Source organism: Salminus brasiliensis, chromosome 4 (assembly GCF_030463535.1).
Source record: "Salminus brasiliensis chromosome 4, fSalBra1.hap2, whole genome shotgun sequence".
NCBI classification, from domain to species: Eukaryota; Metazoa; Chordata; class Actinopteri; order Characiformes; family Bryconidae; genus Salminus; species Salminus brasiliensis.
This window is the reverse complement of record NC_132881.1, coordinates 236,763-261,562: the sequence shown is the minus strand read 5'-3', so window position 1 is coordinate 261,562 and position 24,800 is coordinate 236,763. Positions and strand designations below refer to the sequence as shown.

Here is a 24,800-nt window from a genome sequence, read left to right as displayed (position 1 = left end):
TTCTCTCTGTCTCTCTCTCTTTCTCTCTCTCTCTCTGGGACAGTGGGGCTGCAGGGTGGGGCTGTTTGGCGAGTGTGATTTCCTGCACCGGGGGGAACTGCTGGCAGGGCAACATGCTCCAGGTTAGTGCACAAACACACACACACACACACACACACACACACACACACACACACACACACACAGCTCCCTGCGCTCTCTGTAGTGTGTGTTGAGCTCTGTAATGTCAGCCACAGTGGAGCGGGGCTGCAGGACTGACGGACTGGTCGCTGCTCCACTATGAGCCTCTAATTCTACTGAAAAACTGAATTTAAAGCTTCAGTCTGCAGGTCAGCGCGCGGAGGGTGAGAGCGACAGGCCTGTGTGTGTGTGTGTGTGTGTGTGTATGTGTGTGTGTGTGTGTGTTTTCTTTTTGGAAGAGAAAAAAACATAGCATTTGTTTTCCTCTGCGGTGTGTTAATTAAGATGTGTGTTTGCAAATTTGTCCATGTTTATATTGCTTTGTGTGTGTGTGTGTGTGTGTGTATGTGTGTGTGTGTGTGTGTGTGTGATCTGCCCTTACAGATGATGAAGTCTCATGAGGGAGAGCTGGTGAGAGAGATCTCTAAGGTAAGCTACTCACTCCAGTATTCCACCAGCAACAGAAATACTTAAAGGATCAGTCCACTGATGCTCCAAAATCCCCCCAAGAACAAACGAGGGTGTAAATATCTGTGTGCGAGCTCAGTCAGAGGGGGGGTTTGGGGGTTTTGGGGTTCGGTGTAAAAACAGACCCCACTCTGATCTCTTTAAAGTGGTGGTGAATGTAACCAGGCGTCAGTCGCCATGACTACAACACAGATACAGCCCATAATTTATCTCCTATCCAAACCCACCAGTGCAGCTACACGAGTCTCCTGAGTTTTATATGGGTGTTTTAATGATGATGATGATGATGATGAAGGTAAAATAGTGGAGAATCTGAACTAATGCAGTTCTCTTTAGGGACTACTTTCTGTAGCTGCACTACACCCTGCAGCATGTATCCCTCCACCATTTTAATGATCTGGTTCTAAAAGCAGGTTCTAGAGCCGAGCTCTTCTCAGAACTCTGGTAGAACCGTGTCTCAGGCATCAGGCAGCGTCTTCATCACCATTAGGTGAAGAACTTTCTGTGAGGAGCTTTTATTAGAGCTTCAGACGTCTGCTTCCCTTCACCTCCACTGCTCTGACTGGGGGAGCTTATCTAGAACCTCCACTGTGGAACCACAGCTGTGACTGGAGGAGCTTATCTAGAACCTCCACTGTAGAACCACAGCTCTGACTGGGGGAGCTTGTCTAGAACCTCCACTGTAGAACTCCAGCTCTGACTGGGGGAGCTTATCTAGAACCTCCACTGTAGAACCACAGCTCTGACTGGGGGAGCTTATCTAGAACCTCCACTGTAGAACCACAGCTCTGACTGGGGGAGCTTATCTAGAACCTCCACTGTAGAACTCCAGCTGAAGAACTCTCTGTGAGGAGCTGTTGTTGGAGCTTGAATCGACTCTTTTGGAATCGACTCTTCATCAGCAGACTAGCTCAGCCGCTGCAGCCGAGAGAAACCTTCCTTATTGAGCTGTTTTTCTCACAGTGATGCTCCTCAAACATGTAAACACACTTACTCGAGATCATATTTTATATTATTATTTATTTATAAACAGAAATACGTTGGAATATATGAAATTTCTAGCAAAATGTTACGTCAGGTAAGTTAGCCGGCTAGCTAACGTAATTGGTAGAATTAGGCACCAGGGCTCGCGAGTTCTGAGGTAAAGTTAGCTGCAGCTCATGTGAGGTTTAACGGAAGGTAAGGTAGCTCACTGCTGGCGAGGAGGACGAGATTAACGCTGGGTTATATGCTCAGAAGGTTCGAGCTCATCCCAGCTGCGCCCCCAAACCGCCAGCATTTAGCTAAGGCCTGAGGGAGCAGTGGTTGATGCAGGGGGATGAATGTACTCACTGCAGGTCTGCATACTTTTGGACAGGTTGTGTGTGAAGGTGAAAAGAAGATGTACCACAAGGTTTAAGGTGGTGTCTTTATTCGCCAGCTTATTTTTCGAATTTTCCGTTCCACCTTAAATGGAAGGCCTCAGGCGCCAGCATGTAACTGCTGCACCATTTAAGGTGGAACGGAAAATTCGCATAAGACCAAATTCAGCTCAGCAGCTGTAACTGTAAATATGAACGTGTTTGTACACACGACTGTATCTGCAGCTGCAGGCCATGGTGCTGGAGCTCAGGGCCGGGTTTTCTCGGGCTTTGCTGGAACTGAATCAGATTCAGCTCGGAGACACGGAGCTTCAGACCCAGCTGGAGGAAACGCGGCACGGGCTGTAACAAGCGAGCACTGCACCTGGAAACCCTGGTCCTGTCGCTCAGGGTGAGCACACACACACACACACACACTCACACACACACTCACACACACACTCACACACACACTCACACACACACACACACTCACACTCACACTCACACTCTCTCACACACACTCACACTCACTCACACTCACACTCACACTCACAATCTCTCACACACTCTCTCACACACACTCACACACACTCACACTCACACTCACACTCACACTCACACTCACAATCTCTCACACACTCTCTCACACACACTCACACACACTCACACTCACACACTTAACGTTAGTTACAGTGCAAGTCCAAATATTATACACAGAGAGGTTAACGGTATGTTCCTTCCTTTACTATTTTCTACATTTTAGAAGAATAGTGGAAACTATTAGAGAAGATCAGGACTCAGTCCAGTCATCCACTAATCAACACACCAATAACTGTAGCTGTAATTAACTCTATATAACATCAGAATAAACCCAAATAAACATAAAGTCAGCGGTCAGTGAGAGTGTCTACCTGTAATTAACTCTATATAACATTAGAATAACCCAAATAAACATAAAGTCAGTGGTCAGTGAGAGTGTCTACCTGTAATTAACTCTATATAACATTAGAATAAACCCAAATAAAGCATAAGTCAGTGGTCAGTGAGAGTGTCTACCTGTAATTAACTCTATATAACATTAGAATAAACCCAAATAAACATAAAGTCAGTGGTCAGTGAGTAGTGTCTACCTGTAATTAACTCTATATAACATTAGAATAAACCCAAATAAACATAAAGTCAGTGGTCAGTGAGAGTGTCTACCTGTAATTAACTCTATATAACATTAGACTAAACCCAAATAAACATAAAGTCAGTGGTCAGTTATCCAAATATGCAGTTGGTCACTGACCACTGACTTTATTTGGGTTTATTCTAATGTTATATAGAGTTAATTACAGGTAAATATAACGTTTACCCTTCACTGTACAGTCAGCTACACTGTTATATATGCTGCGGTAGATGTAGTGTGATGTATGCATGTGTCTTGAATGTGGTTTGTTTAGGAGGAACTGGAAGAAGTTCGCTGTCATATTCGTCAGCTCTGCGATGATCAAGTTAAACCAGAACAAGCAAACAGCAGCACAACACCAGAGAACGACAGGCAAGACCACTTTAGACACTTTGGTACTTTGGTCACTTTAGCATATAACACAGCCGTCTGATACTCCAGTACATACTTATAGGACAGTATGAAGAATGAAGCTTCAGCTTAGAACTGAAATCATGTCAAACCTAAATCTGTAAAACTCCTGCATGTAACTGAAGTGTTGCTTTTCTGAAAGTCCTGATTTACACTTGATTTAATATTGAATAACAGAACAGACTGTGGCACCTTTTACTGCCAGTGAGTTTAGTCACCATTTGTGTTTTTATGAGTTGATTAGATTAGGCTTAGTTAGTCTTACTTACTGTTATAGTGTGTGTGTGTGTGTGTGTGTGTGTGTGTGTGTGTGTGTGTGTGTGTGTGTGTGTGCGCGCGCATGCTTGCAGTACTGCTGGATGTAGCAGCGTGAAGGATGTTGGCAGCAGTGTTAAGGGCCTTGTCAACAGTAACACAGGTGCTGTGGTCCCACCCCTTCGCTCTGTGGGTGGAGCCCTCCTTCTACACTGCTACCTGCAAGGACTGTGGGCAGGACGTAGTTCAGGTGAGCTTTAACTGACAGCACAAGCGGAGGGGCAGACTCACAGATGTCAGCTTAGACCGAGATGAACACACAGGAACACCACAGTAGTTTTTGTGAGCCCTGACTCTGGACTGGGGGAAGGGCATCAATAAATAAAACTTGTGGTGGCTGCTGACACACTATATGTTTGTGGACATCCGTCTAAAGAATGGATTCAGCTACTTAAAGCTGCACCCATTGCTGACACTGATGTGCAAATGCACCAGCTTGTCTAGTCCCTGTAGAGAAGAAGTACTGCCAATAGAATAGGACTCTCTGGAACAAATCAACATCATTACCCTATTGGCTCCATGCTGCCTAATGCCAGGCGTGGGCTAGAGGGGTATATAGCATTGAGGAGCTGTGGAGCAGTGGAAGAGCTGTGTTCTCTGGAATGATGGTGGAGGAGCTCCATCCAGTACTTTTGGGATGAGTTGGGGGAGTTGGGCATGAGGTGGGTGGTGATCATCCAGCATCCTGACCTATATAACGTTCTTGTTGCTAAATGCAATCAAATCCTCACAGCAATGTTCCTTCTTCTCTGGACAGTAGAGACAGTTACTTCAACAAAAACAGGAGAGACTCCTTAATACCTTTTGATTTCATAAGAAACAGTGAATGAGCAGGTGTCCCAATACCTTTGTCCATATAGCGACTTAAATGTGATGAATATGGTCATATTGTGAGCAATTCTTAGATTTTTAGGGCCGTGTAGTGCTTACATGGGTATAAGCAGGCTCTCCTGCTTCGTGAGACACAGCCCAGGTCATGATATTATAACCAGCTGTCTGTGTTTCAGGCAGAGACGCTCAGATGAAAGCAGAGAGACTGCAGAGCTGCTCACTGCAAGGTACAGCTCATCCCTCCATTCCCAGAACTGTTATATCCTAACATAGTTTCTACCAAGTCAGAGATGATGAATCCAGGTTTCCACACAGTTTTAGGGGGGGTTTATCTACATACAGTTAGCACCATGCTAAGTGGTTTTGCTGTTGGTGTTTCTCTCAGGAAGGAGGCAGCGTGTAGCCGTGTCACTGCTGCGGTCGGAGTGGGACTACGTGTCCAGTCTGGGTCTGCTGTACGACAAATACAAAACTGCACCCACAACCACCAGCAACTCAGAGTTACAGTAAGACGCAGCCAACGATCATCTTTACATTTGTCGTTACTGCACTTGCCTTATTCATTAAATTTGTTAATGGTCAAACCTGATAAAATGTACGCAAATGCCATCAACAGTTTGGTTATCCACCAGTTTGATATTTAGCGCACATGTATGATCAAACACACCTGGTTGGAGTGCGTGTAATTTTTGAGCATACCTGAAAATGTCTTCAGTTGTCTATAATAGCAACTATATCAATAATAACTAAAAAACTAATGAAGAACAGGACTATTAACATTCCATACAGCCCAAAATACAGCGCAGCTCCCCAGCTCTGATATAACAGCTAACAGATGCCTGTGCTGACCAACATCACACTAGGAGTGATGTGGGGAGGAGGTGTCATGAACCCACCCAAGACCTGATATTTGAACCAGTCATCCTCAGATCACAGTGGCAGTGCTTCAGTTGTCTTGTTTCCATGAGGAGTAACTGTTTCATCACCTGCACTGCAATCAGACGTGGAGCACTTTGCTGTGCGCTCCGATTTGTGCTTAGGAATATCAATGAAGGTCACTGTACCTATACTTCAGCACTAATAAAGTATTTTTCACTGTTGTGTCAGTAAGGCCTTTGTGAGGCATGTGGATCAGATGCTACAGCGGCACCTGCAGTTCAGGAATTGTTTGGAGGAGCGGCTGACTCTGGACCAGCGAAGCTGGGCTGTGGGCGACGCTTTTCTCAAACTGACCGGACAGGAGAATGTATGTTTATTTCTGCTTATTAACAATATGAGTATAATAATGGATTTGATCGCATTAAGCCCCTACGAGAGCATCAACGAGGGCAGGTTTTGATGTTGAGTGATTAGTTCCGCCTCTCCAGCTCATCCCAAAGGTACTGGATAGCAGAGAACGCAGTTCTTAGCTCTAAAACTGGGGGGCGGGCTTTATACCCTTCCACCCCATGCCTGGCATTAAGCACCTCCATGGCAGCTTGTTCCATTGGCAGTGATTTAATTTGTACAAAATTAATAAACATGCTTATAAATCATTTGTAAATATAAGAAATTCAGACAATGCAGTAATCTAATCCAGTAAAGCAGGATCAGATCATCAGATACTGTAGAATAGCAAAACAGGCTATCAGACATTACACTGAGCTAGACTGTTTAGAATAGCTCATACTAAGGGAGCTCTTCTGTAGGATTACTGTCCTCATGCTGTGCCTTCACCACTGCACTCTGTCTTATTCTAAAACTGTGTCTCTGTGTGTGCTTTCCTCTGCAGTCAGCATTCTGTGACGCGTATCTTGGCTACATGACCGCTCTGGCATCCATCCTGACCACAGAGTTCAGCAGAGAACAGCCGGACAAACCGCAACACACACAGGCAGGAGATCACTTACATACACACACGTATACACAGGCAGTATTTCACGGATATATATATATATATATATATATATATATATATATATATATTGTACATACATATACATACATACATACATACACACACACACACATACACCAGGGATGTTAATGATAAATTATCGCTTAATCAGTAATATTGTTATAGAATATTCCAAATTGCTTCCTTAGTTATGTTTTATGGGCGGTTTCCATCATTAATTAGGAGTTTCTGACTTAAATACAGTTATTGGGGAGTAAAATAAAATAGTTATATAAAAGAATTAGTAAAAAAAAGATCAGCAAAAATCATACACTCACAGGTACTCAACCTAACCAAGGTAACCAAGGACAGAAGTGCATTAAGATTGGTTTTCAGTTTATTAGGATGTTTCAGAGCTTCTGGTTTGGGTTATCTCTCAGGGTGGGGTATAACTTTCCATTCAGAGGTGCAGAAGTTAAAGTCCTCCCCTGCACTTAGTTCCAACTGCCTCGACAGCTCTGCTGCAGCCCAGCTACATGGAGTAAGAGGAGGAAACCGAGTAAATTAGACTTTTATCAACCTTGCTTCATTAGCCAGACAGATTAATGATGCTGGCGTGTGATTAGCAGGAGGAGGAGAAGGAGAGCTTTCGACTGCTGTCACTGCTGTTAGCACCTGTGTCACGCTTACACACCTACCTGAACACCATACAGGTGAGTCTGTGTGATATGTATCCTGCCTTGTCTGTAAAATAGTCCTTGTGTTTTCAGTTCTGCTAAACACACACACACACACACACACACACACACAGTCTGACCTGTATCACCACAGTGTTCAGACAGGTTCTCCATCCCTCTGTCTGTTCCAGTTCCTACTTAGCTGCTCTGGCAGCGGACACTCGGACTGGCATTTGCTGCAGGGAGAGCGAACAGGTGCTGCGGAACCTCTGTACACGCTGTCACATATTCCTGGAGAGGGAGGGGCAGTGGGCTGAGGGGGTGGGGCCAGTAAACAGGTGAGTGAGGTAGCTTGTACAAAAATTACTTCGTCCATAAAGATAAGGTAACTAAACAAGTAAAGGACGTAACTTCCAGATACTGTGGAAGAACAGTTACATCCTTTACCTTTAAAGTATTGATCCCTTTTATTGCTTTTATAAATTTAATCATGACCCTCAATAAGTTTCTTTTTTACAAGAATTTACAAAAATGATTCTTTAATATCAAAGTGAAAACTGAATTCTACAATGTAGATTAAACAAAAGTTTATCATATAAAATTGAGAAGTGACTTATAGCGTACATATTCCCCCTTTATAAGGTGACTGAGCTAATTCAACAGAGGTGCAGGCAGTCGGTGCTAGTAGTCTCAAACTCAGTGAAATGGAGAGTCTCCCTTACAGTTGACCAGTCGATGTTTAAATGCACAAAGAATGAGGCTGTTTTTAGAGCAAAAGTGTCTTTAGAGCGTCAGTATACACCCCAAAGCACTCAGGCTGTAAAAAAAATGAAGCTTGGTATAACTCCATAAAAAACAGTCTGCACAGAGTCTGCTTGAGGATGATACTCAGTCTGTTTGTGTGTCTGAATCTCCCTCATGCAGACGGTCTCGGTCTCTGTGTCGTGTGTTTGCAGCCTTAGTGGAAGATTCTGCGCCAGGAGCCCCCAACTGCGGCCGCTCCGCCTTCACCAAGTACCGTGCAGGCCCAGAGCAGGCCCTGCCGACTGCGCCAGCTCCAGATCAGACGCTACCGACTGCTACGCCCCCATCAGTGTGCCCAGCAACGGACACCAGAGAGAGCACTGCCAGCTCGCTGTGCCACAGCCACTCCTGCACCCCACTGGCATTCTACGGTACTGCAGCCTAGTCCCTGGAAAGAATTGTGAAGGAATTCCACATTCAGTAAGACTGGAGGGTCGGATGGCCGTGTGTTTTCCGCGAGTTCCAAATCAGGTGTGAAACGAGGTGAAGCAGTGCTGTGGCTGTGGAAGGTCTCCCTGTCTGCTCACTGCTCAAAGCATTCTTCAGCAATCCCTCCACTTCAGCTTTTCCATTTCTAGCTCACTGTGCGAGCATTCTGTTATCACCCCGCTCCTGCTCCACTGCAGGCTCCCTGCTTGCCATAGACTACGTTAAGAGCCATGGGGGTAACAGGCCATCAACAATTGTTACACAGTTGGAGTAGGGAGGATTTACTATTCTGCACTGCTCACACAACCGACTCTCCCAGTTTGGAGTTTGCTGATACATTGCTAAGCTAAGAGCAGTACACTCGAATGCCGATTAGCAGTGTAGCATCAATACTGGCGTCTACATTTACGGTGTATTTCACTGGTGATGGTGCGAAAATACTAATTAACGTTAATCTCATCTCTCCCTCCTCAGTAACGCTCGTGAACGTGTGTGTGAGCAGCCGCCCGCTGGCGGTTGGTCAGACGACTGCACCTGGGACTGCCGAGCTGCAGAGTGCCCTCTCATGCCTCTCTGTATGCCTGCTGCCCGTCGGCCCCAGCAGCTTCTCTTGAACCAGTGTGCTCCAGCCGTGATGGGGGACCACCGGGTACAGCTGCCCAGAGTCTGAAGTCCCCGTCAGGGCTGGCGGAACGGTTGTGTGGGTCTCCGGGCCTGGATGGCCGCGTGTGCCACTCTGACCTTTACTCTCTGCCACAGCGGATCGACGACGGGGACACGGACGCAGACCTGGGCGATGCTTCCGTGTTCGACTACTCGTCTGTGACGACCTGCAGCCCCGACGACACACTAGAGCTGAGGGGCGAGAGCCGTGAAGATGAGGACGACGAAGAGGACAGCGAGATTCCTGTTCTCCTGAAGCCGTCTTGCACTCATGGGCACCCCACTGGGTCGACACCGAACTCTCAGAGGGAGGGCAGTGTGTGTATGCGGTGGCAGATCCCCCGAGCAGCCCCCCTCCCTCCTGAGGTGCCTGTAGGAGGATCGGGAACAGGAAGCCGCACAAAAACTCTGCGCAGGGTTCCCACCGGTGCTTTCCGCCCGATTTGGGACGCCCCCTTCAGACAGGTCTGTGACTGTACAGCTTTTAGCAGTATAGATTTAACAAACGACTTCCTTATGTGCTTTCACTGACACTGTTATCTAGAACATAGACTACGATACGACTACGCACAATTCAGGCTTTAAAACGCATTTCATCTAATCCAAAACCATATTCAAGAATATATGTGTGCATGCGATGTGTCCAAAAGTATGCAGACAGCCCTTCTACTTTATTTAATTTTTTAATTTCTTTCTACTTTAATTCAGCTGCTTTAGAATGGAAAGTTCAGGAGCAGCTGTGATCACACAACCCATTCTGAGTGTGGGCTAGAGGGGTATAAACCCCCTCAGCAGTGGGCAGTGGGGTTCTCTGGAGTGATGATGGAACTCTATCAGTAATTTTGGGATGAGTTGGAGATGCAGAAATAATCAGCACACAGATCAGGTGAAAACCTGACCTCATGCAATCAAATGATCCTCACAAACATGTTCCAACATCTAAAGTAAAGCCTTCCCGGGAGAGTAGAGGCTGTTACTTAAGGCTGGGCGATATGAGAGCAAAAAAAAAAAAACTCATATCTGGATATGCTTAAAAGAAATAGCGATATACGATGCGATGCGATATTATGAAAACCACAAATTAAACATTTAAGTATTCGTGTTTATTCGTAACACAAAAAAGAACATGCTGCATTATCTAACTGTAATTATCAAACTCTATGCCTAAGAAATATTTGCTGCACACCATGTAGACATGATACAACTAAGCACACCTTACAATGTAAGTTGCTTCAACATAAATAAAACATCTGTTGACCATACCAGAATAAAAAGACATAAATAAATAAAACACAAAACATAAAAGCACAAACATGAGTTAAATAGAGTTCAATTTATGAAAAACGGTGTCTCTCTCTATTCTTTAGTGCAGGTTTTGGGACAGGAACACAAGCATATCAACAGTTTCTGGTTTCAGAGATGCCCTGTGAAATGTCAAAATATTACCACTGGTGCTTAAACGAAAAACTGAAAAATGAAAAAAAAAACGAAAAATGAAAAACAAAGCTACAGCGCGGTCAATGTGCGGGTCTTTCATACTTTTTTCTGTTGGAGTAGAGAAAAATAGGTAGTAAAGAATGGTGTCCATCAATTTGGCCTCAGGCATACACCTTCATTTTTATTTAGAGAAAATAATACAGTTACTTAAGTTCATTAAATAAGTTCTAGTGCACATAATCTTTCCAAACAATCCAAATAATCTTAAACAATAAGAATAATAATAAAAATTATTAATAAAATCAACTACAGACAACTTAATTTTTCACAATATACTTCCATATTTATCAAATGCCTGATGATCTCTCACCAGGTGAAACATGAGTATTTTTTTCAGAGCAGGTTGCCAAGGCACAGTTTACTTTAGTCATGGAGACGTTCTCCAGTAGCTCTCTCATTAAACCTTGATTATCGTTACTTACCATTACTATTGCTAAATGCAAGCGATGACCAAAGCACTGAAGCCTCGTCCATTTGTTTAACAATGTTGCTCGTGCTGTCCGTTGTGATACAGACTTGCTGTTGCTCTTGTAATCCCCAGGATTTAGAGCCTCTTGTAGGCCTTGTGTGATGATTTCAGCTGTGTGATCATTTGGAAAGTAGGGGGTTTGCAGGCAGTAACTCTTTATCTTCCAATCTTAAAGGAAATGTACTGTAAGTCTGAGTGTGCGAGCGTTCGTGCGTGCGCATGTGTAGACAGAGGGGCGTGTGAGAAAGAAACAGAGCTGAACAGGACAATTGTGCACTGTTTTGAATGTACTCTGATGGAAACCAGCGTATTCTCGACACACCCGATATAACAAATATGGTCATTTTCAAAATCGTGCACAAAATACTATGGAATATATTGATATTTGCGATAAATCCCCCAGCTCTACTGTTACTGCTGCAATGGGGGACAAGCCAGCTAATACCAGGAGGAGCGCTGGTGGAACTTTTGGTTCTCATCTCTGATTGGCAGTGGTCCTCTGGTAGAGAGGCTGCTGATAAACTGGGCTGCTGTCTGTGACCGTACACTTGTACACCAGGTGTTTCTGACTAAACGACAAGGTAAGCAGGTAGACATGGACTGCCTTTAACAGTGTGTGTGTGTGTGTGTCTCTGCAGGGAGATCCAGCTCTTGCCAAGGAGAGCACTGTGTCGTTCAGCGCAACCAATCAGATCATAAATCCGCAACCACAGACAGAACCCTTCAGGTAAGGCAGACATGAGACCTGGTGATGAATGAACAGGTAACAGATGTGGGTGGCTGGTCTGTGTTTTTGGCACCTATATCTCTCCATCTGTCTATAGAGGACAAAGGTGGCCAATCCGGGTCCAGAAAGTAAAAATCTGCCCCAGGAGATTTTCTCCATCCAGTCACTGGGAACAAAATCCTGGGGAAGAGCTTTACTTTATGGACCTCTTAGCAAAGGAACAGTTTCCTAAAGATTCAGAGTATCATGATTGATCGCTCACCCCAGATTCAGTCCAGCAGCCAGGACATGCTTGTTATGTGACATGAGCTTCTTTAGGAGATGCTAGGCTAATGCTGTGTCCTACCCAAGCTGTACAGGTGTTTATTAATTTTATAATTTATAGATGTTTTGTGGCACAATCTGACTCTTTTCAATGTATGTTTTTAACTCATGTTAGTGTTGGTGGGAAATCTCCCAATCTGGCAACTTTAATAGCATAAACAGTTTGAAAGTCAGTCTTCCTCAGAGAAGCTGCACAAAGAACTTCAAAGCAAACATCATGGTGGATTATGGATATTCCGTATTCGTTTAGTGAACCTCATCATTTCTGCAGTCTCTGTTGAAACTCAGCATGTTGGAGAGAATCGTTGCAGAGGCATCTTTCTGCATGTGTTTCAGGTCAGTGTACAGAGGTGTGCGTAGCAGCAGTCCTTGTGGAGCTACAGACGGCATCTGGAACGAAAGTGAGGACAGCGAGGGCCCCTGCAGCAACGTCTGATTAGCTGAGACCCACACATAGGTCCTGAACCAAGGAGAAGTTCCTACCTGCTACTGTGTTTATCAGCTCAGTCAGCTTCATCAGGACAATCACCTGCCTTAAAACCCAGCATCGCCTCTTCAGGAATAACGCACTCTGCCCCTGGAGCTCCACCCCGCTGGAGAAATCCAACACACCTGCCTCTTATGTTCAGACAGTCCTGACGACCTTCATCACCTGGATCAGGTGTGTTAGATTAGAGGGTGGAGCTAAACTCTGCAGAGCCTAGAACTCTGAGGCCCTGTCCGCACGTATCCGAGAATTCATAAACACAGTTTTCCCTCCCTTCTTTTTGAAAATTATGAGACGAAAATGCTTGCATGAGCATGCTAACCCTGTAGGGGTGACGGTACCTCATAAAGAGAGACATTAACGCCCTGAAGAAGGAAGAAAACACTGAGGCTTAATCCCAAATTACACACAAATCACTGATGGACTCTGAATCTGAAGCGAGCTGCATTTATATATCTGTAATACACACATCTACATTTATTCATGTGTGGGAATCTGAGCTCTGGTGCTGTCTGCGTGTAGACGCTGCAGTTGTATGACTCATGTAGGTCCTTAGATAGGGAATAAGGATATATTCAAGAATCAGCCAGAAACCTGCATCTCCCTTTATAGAAATATCCAGATACGTGTGGACCGGGCCTAAAACAACACCAGCAAAGTAATGAATGTTACATATCAAGGAGGGGGGGTTATAAACTCTTGTGTGCTAAACATGGGGAAGGAACAATACCAGGTTTTGTTTTCCAAATCCCTTTTTAACCCATTTTAACAGTTCTTCCTCTGAGAGACTCTTCTGCTTCACTGTACTGTGCTTTCTAGGGCTTACCTACACCGGCGGCAGAGCAGCAGCTGTAAAACCCCTACTTCTCATTTTCCGTCAGTCGTTGGGGAATACTGACGCAGAGCAGAATATATATGACATGAATGCAGACCGCAGGGGGCGCGTTCCCCTACAAGACCAACACTGGATTAGTGTCTAGTGTTAGAACCCTGAGTGCACACTTGTGGTTTTGTGTGCTGTGCGCTGTTAAAGAGCAGATCCACCCTCAGGACCCAAAGAGATGCTCACAAATGGGATTTCATAAAAAGACGCCGCCTGGACGTCAGCTAATGTACCGGAGTCTCTTAGTGCGTTAACGCTGGCCAACGTCTGATCCTGATCTGATCTCTGTATAAACAAGCCAGTCACACACTTTATGTAAATTGAGCTGATTGAAACTGCAGTAATCAGACTTTCTGATGTCATTACGTTTTAGTTTAGTTAACCTTCTTTAAAATGACAGACTGACCTCCCTGACCGTTCAGCTCTGATCTCCACAACACTGCTGTGCTTCATTAGAAACAAAGAACAGCTGCTGCTTCTGAGGTTGGGTGAGAAGTTCTACTCATCATATCATCAATATGGATTCAATTATTTATTTATTTCTAATTTTACCCCCCCATTTCCTACCCGATTAAAAAAACATTGACCAAAATACCAGCAATGTCCCCAACACCAGGAGGGTGAAGCCAGACACCACCACTGCCGCTCATGCAGCATCACCTGTGCTGACCAACTTCACACTAGGAGTGATGTGGGGAGGAAGTGCCATCAACCCGCCCCTGAGAGAACTGCGGCTGCTGATGGCGAGCAGCACCACCCGGGATTCCAACCAGCGATCCTCGGATCATGGTGGCAGCACCTTAGTCTGCCGGACCTCAGTTCACTCCCACACATCCGCACCGCTGCTGCGTTTGTGTGGCAGTAGTTATTTAGCTCATTCTGGATTTAACAGATCTCCTGCATGTTCCATGACATCAGACAGAATGCTGACCGTATGACCTAGAACCTCAGACTCCAGCAGGAGGACGTTAGAACAAGAATAAAGACACAGATTTTATTCTGTACAAAATAAGACTGGCTGCTTTATTAACGAGTCCCATAGACAACATGATAACAAGACCCAATAAAGCCTCACTCACTCTCACTCACTCACTCACACACACTCGCGCAAATGGGCCGGGCACTAGGATAAAACAGAAGCGTATCAGCCTCAGTTGTGAGAGCGATCCGAACGTGCGTGTGTATGCGGACAGGATGTGACATCATTAGTGGACCCCCTAAGGGCCCAGCAAGGCCCGTCGCCAAGGACAGTCTGAGGGGACACCACGTCCCCTCCCCGTTACATTGCTGTTCAGTTCTGTTTCTTTACCAAATGGAGAGCAGGACTCGACTCGAGCGAGACGGATTATTCCCTCTTCTCCCTCTGTTTCAGGTAGAACTGCAGAGAGGCTGCTCCAGTTGGGCTGTGTCCCAAACACCAGGCTGTAGCCCCTAAATGTATGCACTAGATTGAAGTGACCTTGAGGAGAACAAAGCATGCAGGCTAGAGCACTAGGTAACAAGTGTGCAAGGGAAAATGCACTGGACAGCAGAGACAGAACAGGGGGTGGAGAACATGCAGCAGGGCGAAGTTTAGGACACCAGCTCTGAGCCGTGCTGGACGGGTCATTATGGTTTGGGTAATCTGAAGAGTTGGGTCTTTGATGATGCACATATTAACATTCCTTCAGCAGATAAAAGCTGCAGGACAATAAAGGCCCAATGAATGAAAAAATATTTGAGCATTTTTATTACGTCAGTATTCGCCTCTAATACTCGAGCTCAGTCTTTCAAAAGTTTCTAAAGAAAGCTAAGAGAGGAGATTCCCAATCTGCCCCGGAGTGGCGCGTCTGAGACTATATTAAAGATGAATATGTGTGCAAAATAATTATATATAACACATAATATATATTTTCAGGGCTAATGTCAGTTCATGTACACTCTCGCCCCTACATTTCTAATACATCACACTACAAACTGCAGTCATGAACAAACTTAAAATATGCATATGATTCACAAAACACCGTTTTTTAGATTTTAGGTTTTTTGAAGAGGAGAAATAATATACAGTTTGGGCCACAGAGAGCATCACTGGTTAAACCTAAACACGCTGAAAGAGTTTAGAAACAGCCTGCAGTCTGAAATGCTACACTAACGAGCTGTACTATTGTAGCTAATTAAGACTAGTATGGAAAAATGGCCAAAATGTTAAGTTAGCTAGACCACCAAAAAAAAAAATCCTGAAAACAAAAACAAAACGTGAAGGTGTCCCCTTTCTCAAACCTAAAATGTCATTCGGACGAAATGAGGTGCTCGAGGTGTGGGTGGAGATCTGATCTGATTATATTAGATAAATTGGATGAACGAGATTCAGAGGGAGAACAGCATTCCTTCCAGCTTCTCCAACAGTAGCTTAAAGAACAGATTTGTGGGCGGAGCCTGGATAAGCACGGGCGTATTGTGTCGCAAAATCTGTTATTGAAGGTTGTGTCTGGTCACGCCCGACTTCTTACTACTGACAGCGTCCGTTTGATCAGACCAAGCACTCCATCTGATTGTACTCGTCATCTTTTGCAGAGTGGACCATGAGCATGCAGGGCAGCAGGAAGGGCACTAGGCACGAGTAAGCAGGCAGGGCATTTGGGACACAGCCAGACTGGAATAATTAGAAAAGGTGGTCAGAGGCCATGGGGTCTCGAGTCAGCTGACCCCAGCTTACCTCTTTAACAGTACTGCCCTAAAGTGCAAAAAAGGAACAAAAAGGCCCCAGAAAGTTCATACTCACTAACACTCACCCACACACACACACCCACCCGCACACACACACCGGTACACTCACACGGCCATCAGCCTTAAGCCCATCACTGCTCTTCCGTCACGGACAGAGGAGCATACACCAATCAGCCATAACATTAAAAGCACCTGCCTAGCGTTGTGTAGCTCTGACCTCTGGGTCTCAGGTTGTAATCCGGCACCAGGACTAACCTCAGCAGCAGATCCTTTAAGTAATGGTAAGGGTGTGAGGTGGGACCTCCACCAGATCATCACTGTGACTTACTTCAGCTGTCAGTGGTTTTACTGCCATGTCTGATTGGTGTGTGTGTGTAAGGCAGTCTGGGAGAAGGGGCTGAGGCGCTGACTCGGATTGTCAGTGAGTTATTTAAACGTAGCGCCCGTCTTCTCCGTTTCTGGGGTCGGGGTAATGCTGAGCAGGGCCAGTCACGGCCTGTTTAAGACGAGAGACACTTTATACAGAATACCCAGTTAGTCGACACACGTTCATACACACACGGCTGTAGTGTACAACTTTGTTCTAAGCATCATGAAGGCAAATGATTCTTTAGACTCAATCGAAGCCTTTTGGTTTGTTCAGTAACAGTGTGAGTGAAATAAAAGGCACGTCTGAGATTGGGGCTGAAAATCATCCAGAAGATCAAACTCCTCCTCTTTCATCTCTGACATTGAGAATCACAACCAATCACGGAGAAGATCCATTGGTTCCTGGTGAAGTAGGAGAGAACAGTGGGAACTGTAGTGTTCCACAGCAGACCGCACGGTTCTCGCGGTTTCTGGCCGTTTAAGACATTGTCTTGGCTTTTCAATGGCTTTAAATAAAAAAAACGAAAATAAAGAAACAGCTCAGCTTCTGACGTTTCAGAGCCAATCAGTGAACATCGTGGTCAAGCTCACCTCAACGTCACAGTCTCAGGTCATGGCTGTTTTAAGCAAAAAGGCAGCTGAAAAGAGGCGTGCTGTGGTTGCCATGGCGTTGTCCTATAGCGTACAGTCTACATTTACAAAGGGTCCGTCCCCTTCCTCGCCTGTATGCAGAAAGAGTTTAACTTTGGCCATGGTGCTCCGCAGTGTGGAGGGTAAGCACGTAGAAGGCCTCGAGAAGCAGCAGCACAAGTAGGAGTGAGAGAGAGAGTGTGTGTGTGTGTGTGTGTGTGTGTGTGTGTGTGTGTGTCCAGCACATTATCCTTAAAGAAACAGTTTGGCAAATAAAATCTAATTTGCACAAGCCCCGCCCCCCCGTTTATGAGAAACATAGTCCATCAGCCAAAAGTTTGCAGGCAGGTGATGGAAGCATGGTGCTAACGGCACACCTGAACCCCCACACCTGTCTCAGACTGCATCAGCCAGTGAAAAGGGTTGAGATGAACCCTTTCAGAGAGGAGTTTGGTGTGAAACTGTTGGAGACACTTTCTCAGAACTCTGGTAGAACCGTGTCTCAGGCATCAGGCAGCGTCTTCATCACCATTAGGTGAAGAACTTTCTGTGAGGAGCTTTTATTAGAGCTTCAGACGTCTGCTCCCCTTCACCTTTTCAATTAAGAGAATTTAGAAAAGTTTCCCATTAAATAATTTCATTGTGTGTGTGTGTGTGTGTGTGTGTGTGTGGTCATAATCACACTACAACACACTGTGAAGATGTACACCGCAGGTATTGGCTGATCAACTACCTTTAGCACAAGCAGGACAACTGGGGTTCACCTAATTTCCAGCCAGACCGTCTTGTTAGGATCTGTGTGTGGGAGACCTTTCAGTCACTGAGGCCTAATGTAGGTGTAGCTCCATTCTCATTGGCTGTTACTCTGGGGTAATGGTGTCGTCAGCCTGTCTTGTCATGCACCAGTGAGTTCACCCTTAATGTTTGTTTGTTATTTATAAAATTGAGATTGACTGAACCGCGATCAATCAAAAAAAAAGAAGAAAAAAGTTGATTTCGTCTCACACGCACACGCACACGCACACACACACACACGACCTGCTGTCAGCTCTCACTGGCTGCTGTCTGCATTATCCACCAGTGAGAGTGTGTGTATGGATGGCTGGGAGAGCGTGTGTGTGGGGTGAGAGAGCTCTCTTTTGTAAGTCTTCGGGGGCAGTTTGGGGAGTGCTGACGTGGAGTTATGTCGGGGAGGTATAGGAGGTGCTGTAGTAGGCAGAGGCAGGTGGCACAGGCTGGTTTGGCTGGCGCTGAGCGGGCAGGAGCGACGGGGCACGCGAGGCGAAGGAGTGCCAGGAGGGGGTGCAATGCGGGGCGAGGGCGTGCCGGGTGGAGTACAGGGTGAGCTAGGAATGCTGCTGAAGTCCCACTGAATCCGTCCCACTGGAGACACAGCGGCGCTGATGGGGTAGTTGATGAAGCTCTCCGGGGGGCGCTGTGGCAGTGGGGGCAGTGAATCCGGGATGGGGTCACGGGGTGGCGGAGGTGGGGGGCTTGGTAGGGGACCTTCTGCCGGGCCATTAAATGTAGGGACTCGCGGCTGCAAGCGGGGAAGAGGAGGAGGTAACCGTGGCGGGATGGCAGGAGGACTGTCTTCAGACCTGGAGCTCAACTGAACACACACACACACACACACACACACACACACACACACACACACACACACACAGTGACCTTTCATGCAGTTAATTACCTAGGAATTCTATTAAGAACCCACAGACAACTTGTTTAAATCACAGCAAAACTTTGTATTAAATCCGTAATCTGCTTAAGACAGAACCTCTGTGTGCGTGTGCATATTTTAACTACCTTGTCTGAGAATGTGTCTTTCCTGCGGGGGGGTAATGGTGGAGGTTTAAGAGGCTCATCACTCAACTGATGGAGAGTGCCACAGGACACAGAGTGGAACTCTGGAACGAGAAGATCAAAGATCAAACATCAAACATTTAACTGTGGAAATTTTAAAGGGTTGATTCTGTAGTTTTATATTAAATATATATTTTAAAAATCCTACTGAAAACCTGTGAGGAGACAGAGAGTGTACAGAGACACTGAAGATAATCTGACCAAGTCTGATCCAAACACAAATAATACTTACTAGATGGCGGCAGCATAACAGGAGCAAATATGCTGTTGTTTCCTGCACAGAGAAAGCGCACACACACACACACACACACACACACACACACACACACACACACACACACACACACACACACACACACACAGTTAACGTGCACCTTAGTTAACTCAGTGCTGCAAGAATCACCTAGAAAACACTTCTCTTTGTTCATTTTTAAACCTTGCAGGTGCATTTTAAACAGTGCAGTCGTCACTGCCAACACACCTCTTCAGCCTTTCATGTTGGCATAAATGTTAAGCAATACAGCCGCTAGAGGGCAGTACAGTCTCCTGACAACAACAAAGAAGGTGAAAGAGGCAGCAGTTTCTTCTTTGTGGCGTTCGTGTGGCAGTGGTTGTGTTGCTACACTGCCCCCAAAGACATCCAGTAGCACTGCAGTGCTGTCTGTATAATAAGCTTTCAGAGAACGTACGGACGTAATGAAGGACATGAAGAAGCACAGAACCTGAACCCGTATTAAACACTGAGCATAAATAAGCCTTACACAGTCACAATAATTATCTCTAACTTATCGTATGGAAGTAGCAGAGCACCGGTTTCGCAGGCTTCACAGACTTCATCTGCAGACAAAAACAGATACAGAAATCTTCTCCCTCTGCAGCTGGAAGCTCTTGTGGTCCCCAGACATTGTTGCTGGCAGTGGCTGAAGTCCCGATCACTGCTTCATGCTGAAGGTTCAGTTTGTTAGTGTGTGCGCCGGAAGAATGTCAGAATCTACAAATCAGTACCTCTGTGTCTGGCAGCGTATTCTGTGCTGAATGTACTGAAAATATGTTGCTGCACAGTGCGGTCAGCGAGAGCGTACCACCACTGTTTATGCCGCTTCTGCACGGGGGGTTGGAACAGTGTTATTCACACAACTATAGAAGCACAGCCTAACACACACTCTCACACAGGCCTCACCGTAGCTGCTGCTGAGGTCGGGCTCCATGAAGACGGAGGAAAGGTCCGAGCAGGCGCTCTGTGGAGGTGTGGGTGTGTTTGGTGATGTGGGCAGCGAGGTGGTGCTCTCCGCCTCGGTCTCTGCGATGCTCCTGAATGTGATTTTATGTGGTGGCTCACGTTCCAACGGTACCGGGTGAACCCGTGCTGTCCCACCACTGCTGGATGCTTGCCGTACTGGGCGGACCCCGGGGGACTTCAGACTGTATGTCGTTTTTCTCACCTATGGGGGGCAACCGAGAGCACACACTAAGAAATTAAAACACTTGCATTCTAGACCTGTTGTACAGATTAGCTTGTTGTTATTCACAGGCTTCATGTTATTAGTGACCTTATTACTGTATGTGTTGCTGTGATGAACGCTGAAAATTTGCAGTCTGCAGTACTCACAAATCGTGGAGGCTGTTTGCAGTTCCGTGGCTCAATCTCCAGAGATTTCTTGAACAGATCATCACAAAACTCCTTTTCACTCTTGCTGCCCATTGGGTTCAGATTCTCAAAAAACCTCTGCAAACAAACACAAGCACAAAAACGACTGAAATACATGACCGCTGCAACGGAAGTAAGAAAGAAGAAAGAGCCAGAAAAGAGAAATGAACCCACTTTGATGTCGTGTTCCACTCGGAGGCAGTACGGCTGGTTCTGGTATTGCTGGATCTCCCCGGTTATTTCAGCCACTTTGCGCCTCTTGCTAAAGTTAATCAGCTCTTTGCCGTGACGTTTCAGAAAGTCTGGGTTCCCCTCTTCTGTCTTCAGGATGTTTGTCAGGTAGATACCTATACACAAACACATGCAATTCACTATCACAGACATGTATATAAACACACACACTAGCTGTGGGTGCAGTTACTGATATCTACACCCATCTTTCCACTTATTTACTGGATTCAGATTTTGAGTAAAGTCTATTTATAGTAACTCATCGTTATGGTAATCTATTCATAGCAATTCTATGTGGTTTCAATTTAGTCTTTAGCCTTGAGATTTGATACACATTTCAAATTCATTTTTAATGAAAATGTTAAATATATTTTCTACTTATTAGAACCCTATGTAGTTGTAGTGGTTTCATGAAGTCATCCTCTAGGGGTTTTTTTCTGAATTGGAGTAGTGGGTAATATATTCCTCCCTGTGGCACACTGGGATTAGTCCTTTGGCTAGTTGACCAGACAACTATACACCAGTAGAGTTCTTGGATAAGAGAGTCAGATAAATACCAAATAATACCAAACACTGTAAGATTAATTTCTTTAAATGATGGAGGACCACAGACGCATCAGAGCAGCTGATTACAAATCTCACCAAAGAAAGGCACGCAGGGTGGGTTGATGGACTTGAGCCTGGCCAAGTATTTTTTAAAGTGATCCTGACTGAGCTCCACTGCTTCTTCTAGAATCCTCCTCTTTCTCTCTGGAACAGCCTGCACAGACACACAGACACACAGACACACAGAGACACAGACACACAGACACACAGACACACAGACACAGACACAGACACAGACACAGACACAGACACAGACACAGACACAGACACACACACAGACACAGACACAGACACACACTTTAGCTCTGGTAAGATGGGTACATCAGTGTGTCTTCATTTGCTGCTGTTTGATTTCTCACCTCAAAGGTGTGGTCAAGGCGGTACACTGGCACAGAGTTGATGGCGCTGACTATTTCTAAAACACCATTAAAGTTGTTGAGCTCCTGGAACACCTGCAGAACCTCAATAACCCGCGAAAACACAGCTACTCTCTCTTCCAGATTCTCAGACTCAACAATACACCTGAGAGGGAGAGAGAGAGAGGGAGAGAGGGAGAGAGAGAGCGAGCATGAGTTGCTGTGTTTTATCAACAGAACGCTACTACATGGCCCTGTGCAGTTACTCACTTCTCAAACCACAGTGTGAGGTTGGTGGTGTGTCTGATCATCCTCAGCAGGTTTGGAGAGTTCGTCTCCTTATCTTCTTTAGTCCACACACTGCCCACCAGCTCGGAGGGGCGGACGGCTCTGGGTAGGTAATTAAGTTGTCCTGATTAGTTTTATCTAAGGCACCATGCAGAAACTGTAAAATTAAGCAGGTGTTCACTCTGGTTGACAAACATTTGCTTTCTTATTTTTAAAAAGGAAGCTACGACAGAATTATTCATATTCCAAAAATCAAATCTTGACCACACAAGCTCACTGAAGAAATACTGAATCAAACATCTACAACAACCTTGTGAGCTACCTCATGGAACGAAAAAATAGAAAGCAGAACTCCTGATTGGCTAAGGTAAGTGTCACCTGTACAGGTCAGACTCCAGGAGGGTGAGCTGGCGAGCGATTTCAATCGGGTGAAGGGTCATGAGCTCGAAGGTTTCAACCTGCCCAGGGCGGCTGATGTGCCACTCTATGGGAGGTGGTGGGCTTTCGAAGGTGATGTTGGGGCTCACGCCGTTCGGCTGTGTCTGTATCTTACGCTTAATTATCTTATTAATGGACTCCACCCACTTACGCATGGACTTGCCTGCACAGAGATCACACACACACTCCCATTAAAAAACAGGAAGGGGTCCCTGAATGCAGGGAGTTTATTACACAACTTTATTTATGCAAATAACATTGATTATGGTTAGAATTTGAGCAGCGTGTCCAAACCTTTGCATGTGACCGTGCATACACGTACCTCTGAGCTGTAATGTGCTGGTGATGTACTCCTCAAGCCTACAGCGCAAGTCTGGATCACTCTCAAAGTCATAGAAGTGATGCTCCACCCACTGACGGAACACATTCAGAACCCTGAACGAACACACACACACACACACACACACACACACACACACACACACACACACACACACACACACGAACGAATGTGCATATATTCACGCAGAGGTTTATACATATTGATCAGTTCAGATTCTGAATCTGAATCAATCTGAATGATCTGATCTGACCAAACATCAATACAGTTTATAAAAAAGGGAATATAAATAAATTCATTAACAATACCCTGCCTCTTATTACACATATCACTCTGGGACTCTGAAAAGCATCTGTGCTTCTATTCATTATATGCACATATTTATTCAGTATTGTCATTTGTCTGCTTCATTTCTTATTCTTTATTACTGCAATGCCTTTCATCTCCAGTTGGTGCAGTGTTTATTTCAAATGCATATATTGCACATATATTTTACATTTATTCTATTTAATTGTTATTATTGTACTGTATTACTGTGCAACTGCTACTGGCCGCTAAATTACCTTTGTGATCAATAAAAGTATCTTCAAACGATTTTTACAACAAATGTTTTGACACTTATGTTTGACACAGTCAACTATTTTCTCGGCTCAGCTTCAGCAGACGAGGCGGGTGGCTGAGACCAGAACTGTTGTGAAAACACACCCTCGCTTTTATATTGTTCAGTACTGAAACCATTCCGCCCGCAGCACATTCAGAGCATACACCATGTAGAAATGTGGGAGTATAAACGCAAACCTGAGCTGCACAGGTTGCACATATTCTCGTCGGAATCTCTGGAGTTCAGCTGCCATCGGTTGATCTCCATTCCACATTGCCTGCAGGTCTTCCTCTGACTGCTCAGGCTCCGGAATCTCAATCCTAGGGAATTATTGGGTGGGGTGAGACACACTGAAAAAAAACACTATACCAGACCAATGCTAAAAAGTCACACTCTCACACTAAAAAGCCAGCTTGAGGAAGTCCCTGCATGTGAGTCACCATGGTTTACCTTTCAATGAGCAGTGTGAGGAGATCCTGTGGTTTGCAGAAGGAACGATATGTCGTCAAGAAAGTGCGCACAAAATTCGGGTCTGTGAGAAAAGAGGAACACGAAACTGAGAAGAGAGTGCGAGTCTACAGACATTTACAACACGACTACCAACAGTGTCCTGCACCCGAACAATTAACTACTGATAAATCCAGGAAACATCATGCTTTGCTAGTTAGGAGTGTTTAATAAACTGTCTAGCTGAAACAAACACACATTAAAAAAAAAAAAAAAAAAAAAAAAAAAAAAAAAAAAAAAAAAACTTATACAAAAATACCTTTGGAGAAACCGCGAGAACTCTCCCTTAGCTATGCTAATTAGGCTTTTAAGTGCTGCGCTTTCTTAAAATGTTGATGGTGTGTCAGTTTTCTGTTCTGTGTATTTAGTACAGAGCTAAATAAGATCATTCCTCCATGTGCAATAAAAGGAGCTCACTGATTGGTGAGGTCACATGGGCTTTCAGACAGACCTGATTTTGTTCTGTGGAGAACAGACTGTTATCCTGCTAACTATGCAAAAGCTAACCAATTTGTAATTGTCAGATTTACGGTACCGTAGACCACAGTACTCCTTAGAGTGGATAGCACCCAACCCTCTACCCAACTCTAATGGTGGGGTATCCGCTTACATACCTACATTAGCCTCGCAAAACTAAAAAAAAGAAAAAAAAAAGA

General features: G+C 45.1%; 3 protein-coding genes across 3 annotated transcripts in view; 1 reads left to right on the top strand and 2 right to left on the bottom strand.

Annotated features, from left to right (window-relative positions):
* The window catches only part of cdkn3 (cyclin dependent kinase inhibitor 3), a 10,870-nt gene extending 3,438 nt beyond the window's left edge, over nucleotides 1-7,432 (bottom strand). Inside the window, 1 exon segment of the mRNA XM_072677230.1 lies at nucleotides 7,413-7,432. The gene's annotated coding sequence lies outside the window, so the exon portion shown is untranslated.
* Nucleotides 565-14,590, top strand: LOC140553925 (uncharacterized). Its single transcript, XM_072676713.1, is given in 19 exon segments — nucleotides 565-609; nucleotides 2,235-2,348; nucleotides 2,350-2,400; nucleotides 3,437-3,534; nucleotides 3,924-4,078; nucleotides 4,896-4,946; nucleotides 5,105-5,225; nucleotides 5,827-5,965; nucleotides 6,491-6,592; nucleotides 7,225-7,308; nucleotides 7,464-7,514; nucleotides 7,516-7,610; nucleotides 8,229-8,256; nucleotides 8,258-8,294; nucleotides 8,297-8,447; nucleotides 8,980-9,160; nucleotides 9,163-9,633; nucleotides 11,773-11,861; nucleotides 12,522-14,590. Coding segments are annotated over 19 exon segments (2,163 nt in total). The 3' UTR covers nucleotides 12,622-14,590.
* Nucleotides 14,535-24,800, bottom strand: part of sos2 (son of sevenless homolog 2 (Drosophila)) — a 25,842-nt gene continuing 15,576 nt past the window's right edge. The window contains exons 11-23 of the mRNA XM_072677229.1: nucleotides 24,088-24,169; nucleotides 23,835-23,957; nucleotides 23,019-23,131; nucleotides 22,637-22,859; nucleotides 22,241-22,360; nucleotides 21,974-22,136; nucleotides 21,651-21,768; nucleotides 20,952-21,124; nucleotides 20,739-20,855; nucleotides 20,310-20,571; nucleotides 19,362-19,403; nucleotides 19,073-19,173; nucleotides 14,535-18,875 (exon numbers count right to left, since the gene is read on the bottom strand). Coding sequence (XP_072533330.1) covers nucleotides 18,315-18,875; nucleotides 19,073-19,173; nucleotides 19,362-19,403; nucleotides 20,310-20,571; nucleotides 20,739-20,855; nucleotides 20,952-21,124; nucleotides 21,651-21,768; nucleotides 21,974-22,136; nucleotides 22,241-22,360; nucleotides 22,637-22,859; nucleotides 23,019-23,131; nucleotides 23,835-23,957; nucleotides 24,088-24,169 — 2,198 coding nt within the window. The 3' untranslated portion in view covers nucleotides 14,535-18,314. The remainder of the gene's footprint in view (nucleotides 18,876-19,072; nucleotides 19,174-19,361; nucleotides 19,404-20,309; nucleotides 20,572-20,738; nucleotides 20,856-20,951; nucleotides 21,125-21,650; nucleotides 21,769-21,973; nucleotides 22,137-22,240; nucleotides 22,361-22,636; nucleotides 22,860-23,018; nucleotides 23,132-23,834; nucleotides 23,958-24,087; nucleotides 24,170-24,800) is intronic.